Here is a 25,864-nt window from a genome sequence, read left to right as displayed (position 1 = left end):
TATTTTTTTTTTGCTACTTAAATTCCTTATACTGCGATATATCAATATATAATGTTCTTACTCATTTTCCTTCAGCAGTTCTTAAAAAAACTGACTTTTATAATATGTAAATGACCTCTCTACCAGCAAGTAGGGCGGCTACTTGCTGGTAGCAGCCGCATCCTCCTCTCATAAAGACGCCCCCTCCTCATGTTGATTGACAGGGCCAGCGAACGCGCTCGTCCTCTGCTGGCCCTGTCTGCGTTCCAAATCTGGCGCCTGCGCCGTACCTGTCTTCAGTCGGCGCAGGCGCACTAAGAGGAGGACGCTCGCTCGGCCGCTCCATCCTCAATGCGCCTGCGCCGATGACGTCACATCTACACCCGGCGCAGGCGCACTGAGGATGGAGCGGCAGAGCGAGCGTCCTCCTCTCAGTGCACCTGCGCCGACTGCAGACAGGTACGGTGCAGGCACCAGATTTTGAACGCAGACAGGGCCAGCCAGAAGACGAGCGCGCTCGCTGGCCCTGAAATTCAACATGAGGAGGGGGCGTCTTTATGAAAGGAGGATGCGGCTGCTACCAGCAAGTAGCCGCCCTACTTGCTGGTAGAGAGGTAATTTACATATTATAAAAGTCTGTTTTATATACATATATATATATATATATATATATATATATACTATATATTGATATATCGCAGTATAAGGAATTTAAGTTGCCCAAAAAAATAATATTACTCTAGTGGGGTGACAGAAGCCCTTTAAGCTAAAGTGAAGGATTTGAAATATTTTATGTATCAAAACAAAGAATTAATTACCAGAACTCTGGAAACCCGTGTAGAAGCAACATGAGGGGTTTTCCTCGTTCTCCTGCAGCAACATAGTGAAATCGTAATCCAGAATCCTGCAGACAGGAAGACAGAGATAACATGAATCACATCTGTCCGCTACATTATACATCCATAAAAAAGGGCACCAAACATTATACAGTCACATATACAGTCCTGATCAAAAGTTTAAGACCACTTGAAAAATTGCAAAAAATCATATTTTACATTGTTGGATCTTAACAAGGTTCCAGGTAGAGCTTCAACATGCAACAATAAGAAATGAGAGTGAGACAAAACATTTTTTGAGCATTCAATTAATTGAAAATAACGATTAAACTGAAACAGGCTGTTTTTCAACTGATCCAAATTTTAGGACCACATGCCTTTAAAAGGCCAAATCTGTGCAAAGATGTGGATTCATTGTCATTTTCTGTCAGGTAGTCACACGTTGTGATGGCAAAGGCAAAAAAACTCTTCTATTTTGAATGTGGTCGGATTGTTGAACTGCATAAGCAGGGTCTCTCACAGCGCGCCATCGCTGCTGAGGTGGGACGCAGTAAGACAGTCATTTGGAATTTATTAAATGATCCTGAGGGTTATGGAACAAAAAAGTCAGGTGGAAGACCCAAACAAAATTTCACCAGCACTGAGCCGGAGGATCCAATTGGCTGTCCGTCAAGACACTGGACGATCCTCGGCCCTTACTGGTGCTGACTGCAGCCCCATAACCATCAGACGGCATCTGAGACTGAAGGGCTTCAAAAACAAAAAACGTCTTCAAAGACCTCGTCTCCTTGAACGCCACAGAACTGCTCGTTTGGACTTTGCAAGAGAGCACCACACATGGGACATTCAAAGGTGGAAGAAAGTTTATTCTCTGATGAGAAAAATGTAACCTTGATGGTCCTGATGGTTTCCAATGTTACTGGCATTACAAGCAGATCCCACCTGAGATGTTTTCTACGTGTCACAGTGGAGGGGGCGCCATAATGGTCTGGGGTGCTTTTTCCTTCAGTGGAACAAGGGAGCTTCAGGAAGTGCAGGGGCGTCAAACGGCCGCTGGCTATGTCCAGATGTTGCAGAGAGCATTCCTCATGACTGAGGGCCCTCGTCTGTGTGGTAACGACTGGGGTTTTCAACAGGACAACGCTACAGTACACAATGCCCGCAGGACAAGGGACTTCTTCCAGGAGAATAACATCACTCTTTTGGAGCATCCTGCGTGTTCCCCTGATCTTAATCCAATTGAGAACCTTTGGGGATGGATGGATTTAAATGATGGAAGTTTACAAAAATGGACAACAGTTCCAGACAGTAGATGGCCTTCGTGCGGCCGTCTTCACCACTTGGAGAAATGTTCCCACATTTACCTCATGGAAACGCTTGCATCAAGCATGCCGAAACAAATTTGGGAAGTGATAAACAATAACGGCGGAGCTCCTCATTACTGAGTTCATGTTTGGAAGTTGGATTTCTGTTTTGGGGGGGTTTAGTTTTTTTTGGGAGGTGTGGACCTAAACTTTTAACCGCTTGCCGTCACACTAACACCGATAGGCGCCAGTGCGGCGGCACTCTCAGGTCTCAGCGACGCCTATTGGCGTCATCTCGTGAGAGCCGAGATTTCGTGTGAACACGCCCATGCACGCGCGTTCACAGCGGCGCGCGGCTCTGAAGTTAAACTACAGTCTGCCAGCGCTGATCATTCGCTGGCAGGCTGTAGATGTTAAAAAAAGCGCATCAGAAAGGTATATTAGACGCTGTTTTGTTAACAGCGTCTGATATACCTGCTCCTCTGGTGGTCCCTTTTGCTTGGATCCACCACCAGAGGACACAGGCAGCTCTGTAAGTAGCACCAAGCACCACACTACACCCCCCCCCCGTCACTTATTAACCCCTGATCACCCCATATAGACTCCCTGATCACCCCCCTGTAAGGCTCCATTCAGACGTCTGTATGTGTTTTGCGGATCCGTGGATCCGTAAAACACGGACACCGGCAATGTGCTTTCCGCATTTTACAGATCCGCACATTGCCAGAACTATATAGAAAATGCCTTTTCTTGTCCGCAATTGTGGACAAGAATAGGACATGTTCTATATTTTTGCGGAATGGAAGTGCGGACCCAGAAGTGCAGATCCGCAATTCCGGATCCGAGCGGGACAAAGTCTGTCCCATAGAAATGAATGTGTCCACAATTCCGTTCCGCAAAATGCGGAACAGAATTGCGGACGTGTGAATGGGGCCTAAGGGTTCCTTATCACCGCCAGTTAGTTAGCTACTTGTTAGGTAGTTAGCGCCACTGCACCGCAGTCACTGATTAGTCGCTGATTAGCATCATCGCTGTCGCTAATCAGCACTAGTACTATATAGTATCTGTAAGTGATCAAGACTGATCGCAATCAGATCTATATCAGTACATTAGGGTCACCTTAGGCTCTACAAAAAACGCAGTGTTCGCCTGATCAGGCCTGATCTTGTGCGCACACTTGCGTTCAGTCTGCCCCACCGCAGTGGCAGAAATAAAAAAATAATTATCACTGCAAAAACACCGTAAAATCGCTGCGGCGCTATAAAGATCACTTTTGAGCTTTTTGGATCTTTATTAGCTATCGCAGCTTTACTTCGCAAGCACTCCTATGCACTTTCCCCTCTTTTTTTTTTTTTGCACATTTTTCGGCAGAGATTTTTTCATCCACATTGATCGATGCGAATAAAGAAATCTGTGCCGTTAATTTTTTCTTTCAGCCCAGAGGCTGAACGAAAAAAAAAATCTCATTACCCGTATGCTCAATATAAGGCCTTATGCACACGACCGTGCCGTTTTTTGTGGTCCGCAAACCGCGGATCTGCAAAAAACGGAAGGCGCCCGTGTTGCCTTCCGCAATTTGCGGAACGGAACGGGCGCTGGCAATATAAATGCCTATTCTTGTCCGCAAAGCGCGGACAAGAATAGGACATGTTATATTTTTTTAGCGGGCTGCGGAACGGAGCCACGGATGCGGACAGCACACGGAGTGCTGTCCGCATCTTTTGCGGCCCCATTGAAATGAATGAGTCCGCATCCGAGCCGCCAAAACGGCGGCTCGGATGCGGACCCAAACAACGGTCATGTGCATGAGGCCTAAGGAGAATAGCAGAAACTCCTAATGCTGGCCATACATGTAATTATTGCGGAGACCCTCAATTGCCAGGGCAGTACAAACACCCCACAAATGACCCCATTTTGGAAAGAAGACACCCCAAGGTATTCGCTGAGGGGCATATTGAGTCCTTGAAAGATTGAAATTTTTGTCACAAGTTAGCGGAAAGGGATAGTTTGTGAGAAAAAACAAAAAAAAATCAATTTCTGCTAACTTGTGCCAAAAAAAATAAAAAATCTTCTATGAACTCGCCATGCCCCTCACGGAATACCTTGGGGTGTCTTCTTTCCAAAATGGGGTCACATGTGGGGTATTTATACTGCCCTGGCATTTTAGGGGCCCTAAAGCGTGAGAAGAAGTCTGGAATCCAAATGCCTAAAAATGCCCTCCTAAAAGGTACTCGTTGGACTTTCGGCCCCTTTGCGCATCTTGGCTGCAAAAAAGTGTCACTCATGTGGTATCGCCGTACTCAGGAGAAGTAGGGCAATGTGTTTTGGGGTGTATGTTTACATATACCCATGCTGGGTGAGAGAAATATCTCTGTAAATTGACAACTTTGTATTAAAAAATTGAGAAAGTTGTCATTTACAGAGATATTTCTCACACACAGTATGGGTATATGTAAAAATACACCCCCAAAACACATTGGCCTACTTCTCCTGAGTACGGCGATACCACATGTGTGACACTTTTTTGCAGCCTAGGTGCGCAAAGGGGCCCAAATTCCAATGAGTACTTTTAGGATTTCACAGGGCATTTTTGCGCATTTGGATTCCAAACTACTTCTCACGCTTTAGGGCCCCTAAAATGCCAGGGCAGTATAAATACCCCACAAGTGACCCCATTTTGGAAAGAAGACACCCCAAGGTATTCCGTGAGGGGTATGGTGAGTTCATGTAAAATTTTATTTTTTGTCACAAAAGGGAAGGCGTTAATATTGACTGCCTATGCTATCGAGATCGGTGACATTCCAACTCCTGGCTGTCTGAAGAGGCCACAACTGCTGAGCTACAGCTTACCAAGCACAGCACCAGAAAAGGGGCGGATTGGGAACTAAAAGTGGCCCTGGAAAAAAAACTAAAAATTGGCCCCATGTTGTAGGTAGGTCCAAACTGACAGGAAGGGGGGGAACATAATTAGGCAAGGATAGTGATAATACACTTTATTATATAAAATTATTTAAGAACATACCCCTAAAACATACATAAAATATGGTACATCAATTAATATGAACCAGGTTAATGCACACTATCAATGAAAAATGCAATACAACCGCCAGGTAGCTGTTGATTTTAAACCTCTATTGTTAATCACAATCAGTGATGCGGTCCACAATAATATCCAGCAGATGTCCAGCAACTGTGACCAGTTGAAATCAATTGTGTCCCACAAGTGTCCAACAAAATTATTATGCTGAAATCAATTGTATAGAGCAGATGTATACGTTTACGTCCACTAGCCCACCAAACTGTAAATGGGCCAGTTCAGTCCAGTGCACTTCTGGTATAATGCCCGTGGTTATGAGCTCAATACCGCTTTTTGTGTAATAATATTTGTGCTCCAAAACAAGCCCGGTCTTACCCGTCTCCGCTGCTGTACCGTTGGTCCAGGAGGCCGCACACCCGCAGCGTCCCACGTGGTGTGCTTCTGCCTGTACGCGGCGTTGTATTGCATTTTTCATTGATACTGAGTGTGCATTAACCTGGTTCATATTAATTGATGTACCATATTTTATGTATGTTTTAGGGGTATGTTTTTAAATAATTTTATATAATAAAGTGTATTATCACTATCCTACCTAGTGTTTCCTCTTGAAGTGTGCCCCCCCCCACACCTGTTATTTAGACGCATTTTTTTCACTTGGTCCTGAGGGTGGGACCAGGGGGTGTGCACCTTATTCATATAGGAAGGGGGTGAGCCGCTGTATTTCTTATATTTTCATAATTAGGCAAGGCCAGCAATACCATAGTGCAGAGCAATATACTGCCCCAGCTGAACCAAATACCACAGTGCAGCACAAAATACTGCCACCTGCTGCACAGTATTCAATTGTATTGCTGTCCTGAGGACATAGATACAGTTGAATTCAGGAGGACACCTGTGGCTGCTGGCCAGGTGCATAGGAGACAATCAGATCATTACGTACCCAGCTGGTGGCCATGAGGAGGGCTTGGGTGGCCCTCTTAGGCATCGGCCGACTGGGAAAATTCCTTGTAGTCTATGGCCAATCCGACCTGCACCGTACATTGTATAGTGGCCGTGCTTGGTATTGCAACCCAGACCCATTGACTTGCAAGGGATTGAGCCGCACACAGGCCATGTGACTGATGTAGGTGACGTCATTTGCCTATCAAGTGGCCCCATTGCTCATCGGAGCACCACAGCCTCTTCCAACAACTGATTTCCAGTGGTGCCAGAAATCGAACCCCACTGATCAGATTTTGATCACCTATCCTGAGAATGTTATCATTATCATTCTCCTAGGCATTAAATATATCAATCATGTACAGGGTTACCCTATGGTCATGTGCATGAGCCCTCAAACAGATTGCAATGAATGGGAACCTGTCAGCCCGTATATTCGCCCCCCTCTGATTTCACCGCACTTACGTGTAAATATGCTGTAGTTTTCTTGCTGTAGTTATTCCTTGCAATGCGATGCCAGGAGTCCAATATATTCATGATGAGCAGACTCCCCCACTGCCGCTTATTGACAGCTTTCTCCCTACAGACGTATCCTACAGAGTCGATGTATCATAAACTCACCGGAGTCCTTACTGACATTACTGACATCGCGCTGCAAAGAACAACCTGTAACTTCTAGAAAATTCACACATATATAAAAGGAATATAAAATCTGCGTGTCCATCACTACTACAGGGTGAAAATACATCATAAAGAGGCCAACACAAGTGATACAAATAAATCTCAAGATTACAGAATGAGAGGCATTGGAGAAAATAAGTTTAAAGGCTATGTACACCGTTGGTGGCAATTTTTTTAATTAGTGCATTGTACTCATTATGAGCTAAAAAAACATTTTTTATTGGTCTTTATTAAAAATATGGAATCCTTTTCTCTGTACAGGGCTGAGATGCTATAATCCAGGGGTAGGCAACCTCCGGCACTCCAGGTGTTGTGAAACTACAACTCCCAGCATGCACACTTGCTCTGCTCTTCTCATAACTCCCATAGAAATGAATGGAGCATGCTGGGAATTGTAGTTTGACAACAGCTGGAGTGCCGAAGGTTGCTGACCCCTGCTATACTCCTTCAGGCAGGGAGCTGATGGACAGCTTATCTCTGCTCTCTGACATTATAAACACTCATTATAGCTCAGTTCTTATCTTACTGATAAGTATGTGGCTTAAATAAGTCTTTATGACCTCTCAGTAATTTTGAAATTGCAAGTGAGATGGACACAGCTCGTGTCACATTTAACCCTTTGTGACAGAATGGCTCAATGTTTTTAACCTCTTCAGCCCCCCTAGCTTAAACCCCCTTAATGACCAAACCACTTTTTACAATTCTGCACTAAATTTATCGCTCGGTCATGCAACTTACCACCCAAATTAATTTTGCCTCCTTTTCTTCTCACTAATAGAGCTTTCGTTTGGTGGTATTTCATTGCTGCTGACATTTTAACTTTTTTTTTATATTAATCGAAATTGACCGAAATTTTTGAAAAAAAGTGACATTTTTCACTTTCTGTTGTAAAATGTTTCAATTAAAACTACATTTCTATATACATTTTTCTCTAAATGTGTTGTTCTGCATGTCTTTAATAAAAAAAATGCAATAAGTGTATATTTATTGGTTTGGGTAAAAGTTAGAGCGTTTACAAACTATGGTGCAAAAATGTGAATTTATGCACTTTGACTTTCTGAGCACCTGTCATGTTTCCTGAGGTTCTACAATGCCCAGACAGTAGAAACACCCCACAAATGACCCCATTTCGGAAAGTAGACACACTAAGGTATTCGCTGATGGGCATAGTGAGTTCATAGAAGTTTTTATATTTTGTCACAAGTTAGTGGAAGATGATTTTTTATTTTTATTTTTTTCTTACAAAGTCTCATATTCCACTAACTTGTGACAAAAAATAAAATTTTACATGAACTCACCATACCCCTCACGGAATACCTTGGGGTGTCTTCTTTCCAAAATGGGGTCACTTGTGGGGTATTTATACTGCCCGGGCATTTTAGGGGCCCTAAAGCGTGAGAAGTAGTTTGGAATCCAAATGCGTAAAAATGCCCTGTGAAATCCTGAAAGTACTCATTGGGATTTGGGCCCCATTGCGCATCTTGGCTGCAAAAAAGTGTCACACATGTGGTATCGCCGTACTCAGAAGAAGTAGGGCAATGTGTTTTGGGGTGTCTTTTTACATATACCCATGGGTGAGATAAATATCTCTCTAAAAGACAACTTTTCCCATTTTTTTATACAAAGTTGTCATTTTACAGAGATATTTCTCTCGCCCAGCATGGGTATATGTGAAAATACACTTTTTTGCAGCCTAGGTGCGCAAAGGAGCCCAAATTCCAATGAGTATCTTTTAGGAGGGCATTTTTAGGCATTTGGATTCTCACGCTTTAGGGCCCCTAAAATGCCAGGGCAGTATAAATACCCCACATGTGACCCCATTTTGGAAAGAAGACACCCCAAGGTATTCCGCGAGGGGCATGGCGAGTTCATAGAAGTTTTTTTTTTGCACAAGTTAGCGGAAATAGATTTTTTTGTTTTTTCTCACAAAGTCTCCCTTTTTCCGCTAACTTGTGAGAAAAAAGTTCAATCTTTCATGGACTCAATATGCCCCTCAGTGAATACCTTGGGGTGTCTACTTTCCGAAATGGGGTCATTTGTGGGGTGTGTTTACTGTTCTGGCATTTTGGGCGGGGCTAAATTGTAAGCAACCCTGTAAAGCCTAAAGGTACTGGTTGGACTTTCAGCCCCTTTACGCACCTAGGCTGCAAAAAGGTGTCACACATGTGGTATCGCTGTACTCAGGAGAAGTAGGGCAATGTGTTTTGGGGTGTATTTTTACACATACCCATGCTGGGTGAGAGAAATATCTCTGTAAATTGAATACTTTGTATAACATTTTTTAAAAAGTTGTCATTTACAGAGATATTTCTCACACACAGTATGGGTATATGTAAAAATACACCCCAAAACACATTGCCCTACTTCTCCCGAGTACGGCGATACCACATGTGTGACACCTTTTTGCAGCCTAGGTGCGCAAAGGGGCCAAAATGCCAATGAGTACCTTTTAGGAGGGCATTTTTAGGCATTTGGATTCCAGACTTCTTCTCACGCTTAGGGGCCCTAAAATACCAGGGCAGTATAAATACCCCACATGTGACCCCATTTTGGAAAGAAGACACTCCAAGGTATTCCGTGAGGGGCATGGCGAGTTCCTAGAATATCCTTTTTTTGGCACAAGTTAGCGGAAAATGATTTTGTCAGAGAAAAAAAAAAATTCCGCTAATTTGTGCCCAAAAAAAAAATATTCTAGGGACTCGCCATGCCCCTCACGGAATACCTTGGGGTGTCTTCTTTCCAAAATGGGATCACTTATGGGGTATTTATACTGCCCTGGCATTTTAGGGGCCCTAAAGCGTGAGAAGAAGTCTGAAATATAAATGTCTAAAAAATTTTACGCATTTGGATTCCGTGAGGGGTATGGTGAGTTCATGTAAGATTTAATTTTTTGTCACAAGTTAGTGGAATATGAGACTTTGTAAGAAAAAATAAATAAATAAATTTCCGCTAACTTGTGCCAAAAGAAATAAATCTTCTATGAACTCGCCATGCCCCTCAAAAGTGATCTTTATAGCGCCGAAGCGATTTTACGGTGTTTTTGCAGTGATCAGAAACAAAAAATTTCTGTCACTGCGGTGGGGCGGACTGAACGCAAGTGTGCGCACAAGATCAGGCCTGATCGGGCGAACACTGCGTTTTTTGTAGAGCCTATAGAACATGTTCTATTCTTGTCCGCAATTGCGGACAAGAAAAGGCATTTTCTATATAGTTCTGGCAATGTGCGGATCCGCAAAATGCGGAAAGCACATTGCCGGTGTCTGCGTTTTGCAGATCTGCGGTGTCAGTGTTTTGCGGATCCGCAAAACACATACGGACGTCTAAATGGAGCCTTACAGGGGGGTGATCAATGACAAGGGGGTGATCAGGGGTTAATAAGGGGTTAATAAGTGACAGGGGGGGTGTAGTGTAGTGTGGTGCTTGGTGCTACTTATTACAGAGCTGCCTGTGTCCTCTGGTGGTCGATCCAAGCAAAAGGGACCACCAGAGGACCAGGTAGCAGGTATATCAGACGCTGTTAACAAAACAGCGTCTGATATACCTTTCAGGGGTTAAAAAAAAAATCGCATCTACAGCCTGCCAGCGAATGATCGCCGCTGGCAGGCTGTAGATGAACTAGTTTACCTTCGGTTCCTGTGAACGCGCGCTCCTGTGTGCGCGCGTTCACAGGAAATCTCGCCTCTCACGAGATGACGCATCGGCGCATCCAGGAGGAACAACAGGGCCGCCGCCAGGACGCAATCCTGCGTTCGGCGGTCCTGAGAAGGTAATAAGGACCAATTGAAAAAAAAAAAGATTTTTATCCCCAAATGAGTAAAATGCAATCATAAAAAAATCATCAAAGGTATACGTTGCCTTTCAATTACTACAATTATCAGTTCAAAAAATAGCTTAGGGCTCTTTCACATCGGGTGATAGAGCAGCAATGATCGGGAATGGACATTCATAATTGCAAGCTTAGCTGCACTTACTGATGATCTGGGATGAATTGACTGTTTGCCCCATACAGTTTTCTTTTTTGGTGGCTGCACATCTCTTTTGATGTGTGCTTAGTTGCATGCTGACGTCAAATGGGGATTTTAGGTGCTGTGAGTATTCAAATGACTGTCATTTGTCACTTAAAGAGGACCTGTCACCACTCCTGACATGTCTGTTTACCTTCCCCTGTGGGAATAAGTACTAATGCAAAGGTTTGCTATTATTATTATTATAGCGCCATTCATTCCATAGCGCTGTACATATGAAAAGGGGTGCACATACATAATATAGACAACTGCAATAGGCATGAACAAGACGAGGTTCAGACTGGTACAGAAGGAGAGAGGGCCCTGCCCACGAGGGCTTACAATCTGCAAATCTCTATGTTTATCTGCCCCTATACCTACCTCAGCCTGTTTCCCGGATTTGATCTTTCAATCACTGACCTGATCTCCATTCTGACCTTGGGTTGTTTTTGGATCACACAAACTCTGCTTGTCCTGACCTCGACCTGTCCCTGACTACGGTGTCTCATGACTCCTGTTGGTCAGTAGTCACTTGAACAGAGTTATAAAGAAGATGCTCCAGAATTGTTATTGCATGACGAATAAAATTATTTAGTTAAACGGAGGTGACATATACCCTTTAAATGTTTTTTTCTGGTCATGGAAGCTATTTCCAAATATCCTTCTGGTCATTCTAAAGCCAGAATAGCTACAAGCAACGCTCTAGCAGATCCAGCATGTACATTTGTTGCACACAACCCCACTGATGTCAATAAGCACAGAGCAAGGGATCATTCAGACGACCATATGTGTTTTGCGGTCTGCAAATTGCAGATCCACAAAACACAGATCCCAGCATTTTGGGAAAGGAATGGTCAGCCCTATGATAGAAATGTCTATTCTTGTCCGCAATTGTGCTGAAGATGAGACGGAGGCCGATGCCCATAGGATTGTATTGGGCATGCGCCGGATCTTGTGAAGTCGGGGACAAGCGGCGCTTCAAAACGGCAGGGCGCAAGTGGAGATGGCTGGCTGGGCGCAAGTGGAGATGAAACGCCGCCCCTTGGGCAGAATGAAGACTATTCTACCAGGTTATAAAACTTCAGTTTACTGTATTTATAAGGTGGACAGGGGGGATACTTATATGATTTTAATACACTTTAGAAGACCTGTACTGTCATATATATATACACCTAAATATGCTTATTGAGCCTGTCAGTGTCCCTTTAAACTGATGATCTATCCTCTGGATAGATCATCAGCTTTTGATCGACACCCGGGACCCCCGCCGATCAGCTGTTTGACAAGGCAGCGGCGCTATAGCAGTGCCGCTGCCTTCTCACTGTTTACCGCTGGCCCAGTGACGTCACGACTAGTATCAACTATCATGGGCGGGGCTAAGCTCTGTTCACTTGAATGGAGCTTACCCGCGCCCAGGCCATTGATATTAGTTGTGACGTCACTGGGCCAGCGGTAAACAGTGAGAAGGCAGCATCGCTGCTGGAGCGCCGCTGCCTTCTCAAACAGCTGATCGGCGGGGGTCCCGGGTGTCGGACCCCGCCGATCAGAAGCAAAACTGCAGAACCCCTTTAAGTGCAGATTCTTAGTATGGCCCTCGTTGCTGTACCTCTTTCTTTGGGCAATTTTTAGGACTCGATCAGGTGAAAAAAGCATCCTAGCTTGGACCAAACATTTCCTTTAGTGCCTGTTCAAAGACCAGGCTTCACTTCTTTTCCTGCTCAATTCCATTTCCAACCACCCTCTGTATGCAGAGATTTACGTGCTGTCGGCCCATTTCTGAGACTATTTCCTTTAAAAAGGCTAGGGTAGCTTTTATATTTACCTAATTATATAATTTAAACGAAAAATCCCCCCTAGTTGGATTTAAACTACCCCAAGGCTGCAGGGCAGTAGAGCTAACCAATGAGCCTCCATTGTCTTCGGGCATTTACTTAAAGCACTATAAAAGTCTTCATATTATATCTCTTTCCCTGAAGATAATTTAATTTATTACTATATTAATGAGCCGCGCTTTATATCTAATGCTTGCATATTTTTCATCAGTAAACTACTAGTTATCTCTTTTTAATATAATCCTGCCCCCCAAATGGAATGGATTAATGTATCTCTTCTCTTGGACATGATCCTATATAATTTATAGGAGAATGATAAATAGATTAATTCATTCATTTTATAATATTAAAATGTAGGTCAGATCCCAATTGTGATTCTCTAAGAGTAGGAAGAGTTAGAAGCCTCCAGGCTAAAGTGCTGTGCTTTGAAGTAGGAATACGTGAGGGAGAAGAGCACATGTGACCTGCATAGTAACGGCAATCAGACAAGCTCTACCGGGGAAGCATGGGGAGGGCCTGCACTATTGATAATATACATTCAATTCCATATTAAGAGACATACTCTAAGGCTTTAGGTTGGGAACACAGCGGGCATTTGCTGGGGTAGACTAGTCAGATGCCATGCAAGCCCAAACTAATAATCTGCAGATCAAGATCCATAGTGGAGGCCATGAGAATGTCATTTAAGACCAATAATTATGTAAAAAATATCTGATTGTTTCTATCGAAACTGTTACTGTTGTTTAGGTGAAAGAATAAAAAAAAATTGCTTCTTTCGACAACTGAGAACAACTACTGTATTTATGGTCCTGAAAAACATTACAGTACCACCATTCTCTCCATCTGAAATTTCTTGAAAATTGTTTTCTGGGGAGTGGTCCTTTCAAAGAAGATGGCGATTATGTGCAACATGGGACGAAACTGAAAAAAAGGCACAGGAAATCTGGACTGGATGAACCGGTGATCCTGGGGTGTTCAGTACTGCTACCAGTTTGCACTACATGTACTATACTGCTCTCTACCTGTTCCAAGATGAGCTGCTCCTTTGTACTCCAGGTGAGTGTAGTACACTGTGTATTCTGTACAGGACCCTGAAGATGCTCCTGTTCTCTTCATAGAAAGTGCTTTACAAATTCCAGCAGGTCTTTAATTTATATGTAGGGACTTGTTTTTGTTTTTTTGGGAGAGGAACAAATTGATATTGTAACTTGAGGCAGCACTGTCACCACCTGCCGACAAATGTAATGATTAATTATAACGATGCAAATGATTCTGCATATGCCTAATGGTGCAGTGAAAATCCACAATGAGTATCTTCAATGTGCCTCACACCAAATCATTACTCACGAGGCATCGGATTGCCAAATACATGTCACAGTTATGATTACTGATCAATCAAATGTTCCTGGAACAATTTCATTTGATCCTATTGTGTAACACTCTTTTCATGACTATTATTGTATTGTATAAAAAATCTTAACATCTTAGGCTAGCTTTATTGGTCAAAATAATGATGTGTGCGTCCCTTATAAAAAAAACAACAACTGTAGATGGGCATAACGACAGTATATGGTGGAGCATTGCAGTCACACCAGTGGTCCCTCTACCATGTAACAGAGAAACAGTGCACGTACTGTAATAGTTGGGTGGCCCGGTCAGAGCCCAGAAGCTTAACGCATTAATGATTTATTTATTTTTTCATTTAAAAGTTTGCATAAAGCCTGTGCTTCTTTGTACACTCATAACTGTAAAGGGACAGTTATCTTTGGCTTCCCTAAAGTCTCTTGCAGCCATATTATTCCCTGCTTCAGCAGCACAGCTAGATGCATTTCTTTCACAAGCAGTAAGTGTCTCCCTTCTGCTAGTACTGTATGCAGTTACCTCAAGTCCCTTACTTCCCTCTATGTCTTTTTTCTTCTAGGGAGCTCAGAAAGCTGTTAAGGAAGGATAAATCACAGGAGGATCCAGAATCTGTAGAAGCAGTTGATTTATCAGGCTCAGACGTCCTCTGAGTCTCTGTTACCAGGGATGGAACTTGCCTCACAGCAGGCAGTGAACTGCAAGTTAGGGGGAAGTGAGACCCCCTTGGTGGCCATAACTTTACAGTAACTTTACAGCTTTTTGTTAGGTAAATGCAGGCATAAAGTGATTTAGAAATTTGTTAGTTACACCATTCTATATTAAATTAAATTAAATTGTGGGAAAGTACAGTGACTCTTTAAGGTCCTTTTACCCGAACCAACTTAGCAGACAACTTTCGGGAAGGAACAAAAGGTTTGCAATAATTGCCTGTAAGGAAGATGAGAGCTGCATTTACATGCAGCAATCATCTCCTCCTTATGAAGACAAGCAATCGCTACACTTGCCACCTTACAGTTTCATTGTTTCTGAGTAGAACATCCCTGTTTACACACAATTTTAGGCCAACTATTGGTAACAAGTAAAATAGAAGACTGGCACACTTTACATATGGACCAACCTGGACAAAGTCTGAACTACAATATATTTATTACAGACATAATATGTTAAAATATGAAAATAAAATATTGAATATAAAATATTACACACAATTTATATAAAATATAGTGGCTCAAGATAAATAACTAGCGATTTACTGAGTCGATTAATTATGCGTTCTGAGGCATGGCAACATCAAATCGGCTACTTAAATTAAATTGTGAATCTGAAATCGCTGTTCAGTATCCTTTGTTGCAACAATGTATTCACAATGTCTCACTGCAGTGTTGGAAAAAATAGACGATGTGTGTGGCCAATATAGCAATTCGTTGGTATCAGATTGAATGTGGATTTTGTCCTTTTGTGAGGATTCTAATAACCGGTCAACAAGATCCTATTAAACGGTACTGATAACCCACCTAGTGGGCTTACCTTTGTTTGTCCCGACAGTTCGCCAATTTCCGTGGTGCCTTCTAAGGCCAACTGCAGACCAGCGTCCCGGCTGTGTCTCCCTCGGTATCTCATGTTTGTTTGAAGGTTGATTCACCACGTGGGTGGTTCTCACGGAACTGACATTGTAAATGAGCAGGACTGGATCTTCCGGTAAGTTCCGATCAGAAGACTTTAATCGAATCTTCGATTATATTAAGCGATAATAGTTTGTTTATAAGATAAACAGTGGACTGTTTTCCATCCAAGTAAAGTCCATTCTTTTCGGGGTGAAGTTTATGTTTCAATCATAATTTTACCAGACGCGTTTCGGGGATGGGGAGGAAGGGGAGAGTCATCCCTGAAACGCGTCTGGTGAAATTATGAAATTGGCGAACTGTCGGGACAAACAAAGGTAAGCCCACTAGGTGGGTTATCAGTACCGTTTAATAGGATCTTGTTGACCGGTTATTAGAATCCTCACAAAAGGACAAAATCCACATTCAATCTGATACCAACGAATTGCTATATTGGCCACACGCATCGTCTATTTTTTCCAACACTGCAGTGAGACATTGTGAATACATTGTTGCAACAAAGGATACTGAACAGCGATTTCAGATTCACAATTTAATTTAAGTAGCCGATTTGATGTTGCCATGCCTCAGAACGCATAATTAATCGACTCAGTAAATCGCTAGTTATTTATCTTGAGCCACTATATTTTATATCAATTGTGTGTAATATTTGATATTTTATTTTCATATTTTAACATATTATGTCTGTAATAAATATATTGTAGTTCAGACTTTGTCCAGGTTGGTCCATATGTAAAGTGTGCCAGTCTTCTATTTTAGTTATATATTTTTTGAAGGGTGAATCAATTTAGATCTGGGCACCTGACCGTGATTGTAAGGAGGTGAGCTATTTTCATATAGACTTCACTGAAATATTGGTAACAAGTGTTTGTACAATTGCTCATCCCCGATTATTTGCCCAATGATCGTTTTGTCTAAAACAGGGGTGCACAAAATGCGGCCCTTGACATCATTCTGTGCAGCCCCCAACCATCTGTTAACGGATATATATGTCTATATCTTTTGGCTGCTCAAATGCATTTTTCTTGCATTCTCCCATTACCTGGGAATCTTGGAGGTGTAACCAGACATGTACAGTATATACTATATGTACAATATGCCATAAATACAGTATTTCAGTTAAAAATACCCCTTTAGCTTTTTTTTTCGGCCCATGGGATTCCTTCAGTCTGACAACGTGGCCCCCAACCAGAAAACGTTATGCACCTCTGGTCTAAAAGGACCATTCCTTTTTCCTCTTGTCTGAAGTATTATTTATTTATTTACAAAAAATATTAATTTCTGACCATTTGGGTGCACTTTGAATTAAAAACTAAATAAAATAATGCTAATAATCTATAAGGTAATCACAATAAACACTCAACTATTGTATCTTTCGTGCTAGAGCACTACAGATGGCAGAGTATGGACGCTAATATAACTTATGTTTTAAAGTTTATTTGGGTTATTTATCAGCTCCTTTGGAAAACGAAAGGTGGAATCTGATTGGTTGCTATGGGTAACTTAGCCATTTCTACTTTACACCAGTTTGATAAATGACCCTATATATTTGTGGTTTAAAAAATAATTCTAAAAAGCAAACACTAAGTAAAATAAAGAAAATGCGAAAAAATACAGCCCTGTCATAAAAAGTACACAGATACATAAAATTGCTAAAAAGTTCTTGGTCGTTTAAGGCTATGTCCACCTTCATGAACGTTTTTACTTTATTGTTCCAATGCATATAAAATGAAAAATTAAGCAATTTTTCAATACAGTATATGCTCAATTTCCTACCATCTTGTTTCTTCAGCTCCTATATGGACTATGCATCTCCATGGTAACAGACAACAAACTGCGTAGTCTGATCCTGCAGTAATATTTCCTTCGACCTGTTCTCTACTTCTGGCTAAGCTACCAAATGTACAGTACATTAGTACAAAGCATGGGACATATGGAAGAAAGTATGAGACTGCAAGAATGCAGGATTACAGTACACAGAATTAGTTTGCTGTCTGTTACCATGCAAAGTCTGAGTGGGCATAAGTGCTGTAGAAACCAAACAGAATTTTCTCATACTTTTTTCCATTGGGGGACACAGACCATAGGTATAGCTTAGAGGTATTAGTAGGAGGGACACTATGCAAATACAAAAGAGCTCCACCTCCTCAGGCTATATCCCCTGACTCCACCAGGAGAAGCTCAGTCTTTGCTTAGTGTCTGGTGAAGGAGGTTGACACTCTCTGATTCTACTCCTTTTTGTTATTTTTATTCTAGATGGGGACTCAGGTCGGCATGGCGCCTTCCTGGTCCCCCGTGGAGTGCCCGCCGCCGTCTTTGGGACGTTGCCTGGCTGCCTCCATTTCCCCCCAAGAAGATAAGTGGATCCGGGCTCGACCTGTTAGCTCCGGCATCCCACCAGCTCCTGGGTCACCTGCTGCTGCCCTCCATCCAGAGCACTGCACTCCTGGAGTCAGACGTCTGAAGAGGTGAACCCTGCTGGTCCTGAACAGAGGGAGAAGACTGCAGGAGCAGATAAGTATACTGCAATCGCTCTCTGCTTCCCCCCCCCTCCCTGTCTTATGTCTATGGGCCGCCTGGGTGAACTGAAGGGGTTATCTCTGTCCGGGGGTTCTAGGGCATGGAGGCACTATTCTGGCTAATCTCCCTGCTGGGACTTTCGGCTCTCTCTGAGTTTTTTATCTTTTATTCATGAGGCATGACTTTTCCCTGCTGGCGCTGCTTCTATAACTTGCAGCAGCACCCACCAACCACTCGCCCCGTCAGAGACCTCTGACAGAACGAGGATTGGGCTGCAACTGCAGGCGTGCGTGGTGCCTTGTTAACCCCCGCTTCGCTGTGTTCGGCACTGGGGGACATGTTTTCAGAAAGCACAAGGAGTGGAGCGCGCAATTTTTTCCCCGCGCTTCTATCGGCCGGGGGGCGGAGCCTGACGCGCCCGGAGGGCGGAGCCGGACGCGGCCGGGAGGCGGAGCCTGACGCTTTGCTTCGGCATCTTCCTCCGTCTGCTACAAAGGTTCCCACGCTCCTGACTGCTCCCCTGCTGAACAGCAACACAGAGTAATGGCATCTTAACCCTATTCAATCTGCTAATGCCTTGCTTCTGATGTGAACGATCTCTAGTTCGATTCCCAGAAGACACTGTTAAGGTTTCTTTTCTCTAACTACAACTGTAGATTTCTTGCATAGTTATCATGCCTAAGCCTAGTCACCTTCTCAGGCTCCAATGGGTCCTGTTAGACCACTGGTTTTTGTGCCTCCTGCCCTGGCCCTGGACAGGATCTCCTTCCTGCCCAACCCAGCTCCTAAGGCAAGCTGGTAGCTCAGTGATAAGGCAGTTGCCCCAGTCCAGACTTTCTGAGTTCAAACCACTTTTTTTTTTCTTTAAAAAAAGGCTTAAAGGTGGAAAAAATGTTTATTTCTGTCCCGGCGGTACATGCTTGGGCATCTGCCAGGTCCTGCGCGGCCGCTGATTTGTCCTGAGTCGCCAAGGCAGCCATGTCCTTTTTGGACCGTATGGCAGTTGCCAATCCAGTGGCCCCTACCACTCCGTCTCCCCGCAATGGTTCCCGCTGAGGTCGCCTGACTAATAAGAGGCAGCGTGAGCGGTAGCATCCATCCTTGGATGACTCAGTTTTCCCCCCTCGTCTAGAGATGTGTTCAGACGACTCTCCCCCCCTAAGGAGCGCAGGTCTGAAGGGGGATTGTCCGGCTCGGACGAGGTCATGGAGCGGGTCCCTCCGCCTAAGCTCCCCACGTTTGGCGGACTTAGTAGCGGCTGTCCGTGACACCTGTAATCTCCAAGGGGATTCTCCTCTACGCGGGAGTTCCCCCCTTTTTTGTTTTCCGTCCAAGAAGCCATAGGTTGCCGCGTTTTTTCCTATCCATGAGGGATTTCCGCGGTCATACCCAGAACCTGGGACAGGATCATCCTTTTACGACTGAGCAGTGGGGAGGGCTGGTCTTCTCCCCTAGGGTGGATCCCCCAGTGTCCAGGATCACTGCCTTCCCTGTCCTTACCGGCTCCTTTCTGCAGGACGTTCTGGACGGGCGCCTAGATTCTCTCTCAAGAGCCATTTATCTCTGGCGGGCACGTTAGGCCAGTGTTCTCCCCAGGTGTGGTTGCAGCGCCACCACCTGAACCTGGCGGAACATGATGCGTCTACTGACACACCAGATTTGGTTCTCCAGGTGTCTCAGTCTTCCAAATTCCTTTGCGAGGCTTCCATGGACATTGATTCCCTCGTTACCCGCATTGTAGCCCTCTCGTCATTCTGCACAGAGAGGTCGGGTTGATAGTGTGGGACGCTGACGCTTCTCAAAGTGTCCCCTTACTAGCCTCCCCTTTGAGGGTTCCAGGTTTTTTAGGGCTCAGCTGGACGAGTTTTTCTCTACCGCTATCTGGGGGCAAGAACTCTAACATTCCACACCTACGTCCTAACGTCCCTTTCGAACCGGGTCCTCCGGTTCCAGTACCAGTCCTTTCGCTGCCCCGTCGCTGGGGGGGCTACAGGACTCCCGCAGGAACCCCCCCTCCCTTCAAGCCCCAGCCGTTATGGTGTCCAAGGGCGCAGTCGGCCTCCCTGCTACTTCCACAGGTTTGGAGGGCTCATGTTCAGGACGCCTGGGCTCTAAGAATTGTAACGTCGGGTTACAAGGTAGAGTTTACATCCAGCGTTCCGGGGGATCCGTTCCGTGCCTCGGATCTCTGGATGGCAGTTTCTTCCCTTCTGGACCAGGGGGGTTATTACCCCGGTTTCTCCAGAGGAACAGGGCACGGGTTTCTTTTCAGACCTGTTAATCGTTCCAAGGAAGGAGGAGTCGGTGCGTCCGACCCTGGATCCGGAGCTGCTCAAAATTTTTTCCTCCGGATAAGGAGGTTTAGATTGGTATCCCTCCGCTCCGTTATTGTTTCTCTTCTCCAGGGTAATTCCTCGCGTCCGTAGACTTCCGGGACGCCTGTCCGCATGGCCCGATCGCAGAATCTCACAACGATTCCTGCGCTTGCTATGGGTGGCCGACTCTATGTGTTTTTGTCGCCCTCCCTTTCCGGTTAGCGTCTGCCCCTAGGGTCTTTACCATGATCCTAGCGCCTTTTATGGCTCTTCTTCGCACCAAGGACATTTCTTGGCGGCCTTACCTGGAACAGCGTCCGGATCACTGTTCAAATGAAACAGCTCGGATGGTTGATCGACTTCCACGATCCTTCTCCTTCTGTCCCTGAAGTTCTCCTTCTGGAGATATTTTTGGATGCCTTGACCGAGAGATTTTTTTCTTTCAGACTACTAGGTCTTCTGGATCCAAATTGCGGTGTCGCACCTTCTGCGCTCCCCGTGTCTCTCCTTTCAGGAGTACCTGCGGGTCCTGGGTTTTGTGGTGGCCTCTTCCGAGGCCGTACCATATGCCCAGTTTTTTTCTCACACTCTGTCGCTGCGACAGGAGATCTTTCCCTCTGGGACGAGACCTCTCGTGGTCTGTACGCTTACATCTGCAGGTGACGCGTTCTGTTTTATATTTTCTACAGGTTCAGGAAGCTTTTTTTTGTGGTGTGGGCTCCCTATGAACCTGAAGGCGGGAAGATCGTTACTCCCGTTCTTTTCCTGGAACACTGATGCCTGCCTCTGGCTGGGGCGGCGTTCTCCGGTCCCACTCGATCCTGGGGGTTTGGTCGACAACGGAATCGTTTCCCTATCAACATCCTTGAGCTGAGAGTGACTTACTTCAGCCATCAAGGTGGGACCGCAGCCGGACAGTGATGCGGGAGGTTAAAAAAATAAAAATAATTTATATTTATATATATATATATATATATATAATAATTATTCTGCTGTGGGCGGAGTCACACGTTCCGGTGTGGTCAGCGGTATTCCTTCCGGGATTAGGCATCTGGGCTGCGGACTTTCTAAGTCGAAACAATGTGGATCTGATGTCGTCATATGTTCAACAACAAGCTCCCAGGTCTCCGGCTCGCGCCCGAGGTCCGAAGGCATATGGGGTGGACGCGCTGGTGTCTCCTTGGCTTCTTCCCGACAGGGAGGTTCTACTGTCTCGGGGTCCTCTCTTCCTCCGGAATCTACGGTCTCTTCGTTTAACGGCGTGGCTGTTGAAACCGTCATCCTGAAGATGAGGGGATTCTCGGATTCGGTGGTTAGAATCATGATCAGGGGAAGCCGGCTTCCTCACAGATTACTATCGTACCTAGTAGGCCTTCATGACTTTTTGTGAGAACTCGGGGTTCCCTCCCCTTCACTTTTCCATCCCGATGGTGCTGTCTTTTCTTCAGTCTGGACTTGAGATGGGACTGTCGCTGAGTTCCCTGAATGGTCAGGTTTCGGCGCTGCCTTCCTTTTTCAAGGGTCCCTTGCTCTTATGGGTCCTGTGAAGGTTTTTCTTCAGAGGGTGGCACATTTGGTTCCCGTATGTTCCCCTTTTGCCTCCTTGAGATCTCTACTTGGTCCTGCGTGCTCTGCAGACGGCCCCCTTCGAACCTCTGGGAGAGGTCTCCCTGACCTTTCTCACCTGGAGAGTGGTTTTCCTTGGCCACATCTCCCATTAGACTGGGTGTTGGAGCTCGCCGCTCTTTCCCGCCAGGAGCCCCTTTCTGTTTTTTTCTCCAGGATACGGTTGTGTTCCGTCCGGTTCCCTCCTTTTTGCCAAAGGTGGTCTCTTCTTCCACCTTTAGCAAGGATCTTGTCCTGCCCTCCTTTTACCCTTCTCTGGCAAACTCAAAGGAACGCGCTCTACACTCCCTGGCTGACGTCCGGGCCTTGGAAGTGTATCTAACGGCTACCGCTTACGTTCGCAGTTCTGATTCCTCCTTGTGGTTCCCGAGGGACCTCGTAGGGGTCTGGCGGCCTCCAAGGTCACTGTGGCACGATGGATCCGCTCGGCTGTTATCGCGCTCGTGGTAGGGTTCCCCGGCTCGAATTGCCGCTCACGCCACTAGGGTGGTGGAGGCTTCCTGGGCAAGGCGCAATCGTGCCTCTGCGAGTCAGCTGCGTAAGGCGGCCACCTGGTCGTCCTTACGGTCCTTTACGAAGTTTTATCAGCTGCATCCCTGGCTTCGGCTGATGCTGTCTTTTGCCGCAGGGTTTTACAGGCTGTGGTTCCTGTTTGACCGTTGGACGTTCCTCCTGGCGGTGCTGATGTTTTTCCCACCCCATGGACTGCTTTAGGACGTCCCATGGTCTGTGTCCCCCAATGGAAAAAAGTACGAGAAAAGGAGATTTTTGTGAAACTCACCTGTAAAATCTTTTTCTCGACTTTTCCATTGGGGACACAGCTCCCTCCCATTCTGCCTGTTGCAGGAGGGGTTTTTCAGTTTATTTGTGGTTGGGCCTTTTAGGCTTGATCCGATGGCTTCCGTTATTTTTTTCTTGTCTCCTTCTCCTACTGCTTTGCAACGCCTGAGCTTCTCCTGGTGGAGTCAGGGGGTATAGCCCGAGGAGGAGGAGCTCTTTTGTATTTGCATAGTGTCCCTCCTACTAATACCTTTAAGCTATACCCATGGTCTGTGTCCCCCAATGGAAAAGTCGAGAAAAAGATTTTACAGGTGAGTTTCACAAAAATCTCCTTTTTAATTAATTAGGATCTATTGCAAAGTTACTTCATTTTTCATCTTAAATTTGTAGGTGGCGCATCGATTTACATCCCAAATAACTGGCTAAGAGGGTCTACGACAGGGATCTCAAACTGCTGCCCTCCAGCTGTTGCAAAACTACAACTCCCAGCATGCCCGGACAGCCTACAGGTATCAGCCTACAGCAGGGCATTGTGGGAGTTGTAGTTTTGCAACAGCTGGAGGGCCGCAGGTTGAGATGCCTGGTCTACGACCACTACGATGGGCAATTTTACATGATGAACTGATAGATCCAACCGCACTTGCTAAGCTACCCTCTACCCATGCATGCCACGTCCCTCTTTTGAACCCTCTTAGGACTGATTCACATTGAATATGCTCGGTCCAGGAAACATGACCTGTGTGTCGGCCGCATCGCCCGGACCGACCATGACTCCCCTGACCTGAACTGACTATATCCTGCGGTTCCTATCTGATCTATTGTATTGTACTTACATAAATCATCTGATTACAGTACATTAGACCCACAATCAGATAGGATCGGGCCGCTATCATCAATCACTATGATACAGTCAGTTTGGGTCAGTAGAGCTGTAGTCGGTCCGGGAGATTCAGCCAACACACGGGCTGAGCACGGTTGTGTGAATCAGCCCTTAGCCACTGTTCACAACTGTCAAATAGAGGCTTCCATGCCAACATTAATTCATAACGCCCATGCATCAGTATCCATACTAGGTATTATTAATGAATACTATGTATCACGCCATAACGCTGGGATCTCTTTTACACCACACAGCACCCATCATCCTATAAAACACAAAGAAACAGGTCACTGATCTCTCCTAGGGAACACCACTTGAAAAGAGTATATTACGACTTCCAATAATTTGGTCTAATGCCCAACGTATGCTCAATACTTGGGGCCAAATCTGAACGACAGCTGTGACTTCCCATCTCTATTGGCAGGAGAACTACTATTAGACACTATCCTCATCCTGATCTCCTGAGGATGGAGATAACAAACAGGCTTATTTAACCGAATGATTTCTATCTGAACAATAGGCTGGTTTCATAACTCGTCAGTAACCTTGAAAAATGAGATGAATTTACCAAAACGCCACCATATAAAAGCCTGATCATCCCTCCTAATAATGCCGGTCAAGTGCTTAATGATTCCATGGATGCTAGATTCCACTTGTCGTGCCCATTGAATGGATAATGACTATTAAGGTGCGGTAATTGCCTGAATGAAAAGGCTTGCTGCGTGTTTACACTCAACTTGGCAGCGTGAATTGTTATTCTACTAATGTGGCACTGAACACACGCTGAAAGAAGGTGACCTGCAAAACGGCTACGTGCTCGGGGATGGGGGGGAAGCACATCCTAGAAAGGATGAGGGAGACAGGGAAACACTGATATTCCTAGTCTATAGCATTTCGCAGACTGTGCTCAGCACTAAAGGGTTAAGCCATCGCTACCTGCCTGCGGTGTCGTCTAGCATTACGGTAGGAAGTCTCAATCCAAATAAATGATGTTCTATAGAGAATTGATGACCGTCCCCTATTATACAGCCATAGACAGTATGGAAATGTGCACATGATGTAGGACAGCGAGAGGCAGAGATTCCCTACAGGATGACTGAGGAGCCTTTGTTATAGACAGGGATGACTAGAGAACACAAAGTAAGCCCGGACTGCCTATGTACTGACACCAGTGAACCGCAAGATAATGGCAAATGTGTCACCCAGCTCAGAATTTATGAATGATATATGGGCACAGTCCTTACTGAAGCCCTTGTTACTGTTATTAGATAGTATTACTGCAATTTGTACTATTCATAACAATGAGTGGAATTAGCCTAAGGAATTTCATGCAACAGTCAAAGATTGGTGAGTGTGCAATGCATTGTGTCTGCAGCCCATTGTTTACATAGTGTAGATACATTGTGTCAATATAGTATCTATGGTTACATAACATACATGCACATACTGTAAACATACAATAAGAAGACCAGAGCATCCACTATGTGGCTACGTGGCTTTCTAGGAACATTACACATGTCCCATTATTGACAGCTCTGCAGACACCACTCCACCATGACTGATGCAGAGTACAGAGTGCTGCAGCAGCTGGAGAAGGGACTGGAGGCGTCCTGAAGACAAGTTTCAAGTTCCTCCAGGTGTGAAATGAAGCAGGAGTGCAGGACAATAATGGGGGAGGGGGGATGGGTGCAGTTTTTTTATTTATTTACCTTGATCCGGACATAGCAGTGTGTGCCCAGGGAGGGGTCGTTGAGGCAGCTTGGGGTGACCTCCCGAGGGATCCTCCTGAAGGTGCTCCTTGGCCTGATGAAGATGCTGCAGAAAAGTTTGAGGAGCGCAGTGCAGGCGCAGAGCAGGCAGTAGGAGTAGACCAGGCTCCAGAAAGCTGCAGCCCGCAGACAGCCTGGCAGAGCCAGCAGGCTGTCCACCAACAGCGCCATGCTGTGCCCAGGCATCCAGCTGGGGAGAGAGAGAGGACACCCTCAAGTGGCAAAGAGAGCTGTGCGAGAAGTCATGGAAACAGGGGGAAGAAAGCTAGAGGAGGAGGAGGAGGAGGAGGAGGGAGTGACTGGAGCTCAGTGCACTGATGCTGAGGCTGCCTCTTAAAGGGGACGATGAGAACGGGACAACCTTGACTGCCTCTCATT

The 25,864-nt window shown here is 45.2% G+C and overlaps 1 protein-coding gene across 1 annotated transcript in view; it reads right to left on the bottom strand.

Moving 5' to 3' along the window:
• The window catches only part of EPHX4 (epoxide hydrolase 4), an 80,319-nt gene extending 54,662 nt beyond the window's left edge, over nucleotides 1-25,657 (bottom strand). The window contains exons 1-2 of the mRNA XM_044302436.1: nucleotides 25,427-25,657; nucleotides 798-883 (exon numbers count right to left, since the gene is read on the bottom strand). Of these exons, the coding sequence (XP_044158371.1) occupies nucleotides 798-883; nucleotides 25,427-25,657 (317 nt within the window). The remainder of the gene's footprint in view (nucleotides 1-797; nucleotides 884-25,426) is intronic.
• Between the last annotated feature and the right edge of the window lie 207 nt (nucleotides 25,658-25,864).

This window comes from Bufo gargarizans, chromosome 7, assembly GCF_014858855.1.
Source record: "Bufo gargarizans isolate SCDJY-AF-19 chromosome 7, ASM1485885v1, whole genome shotgun sequence".
Taxonomy (NCBI): Eukaryota; Metazoa; Chordata; class Amphibia; order Anura; family Bufonidae; genus Bufo; species Bufo gargarizans.
This window is presented reverse-complemented; position numbering and strand designations above follow the sequence as displayed.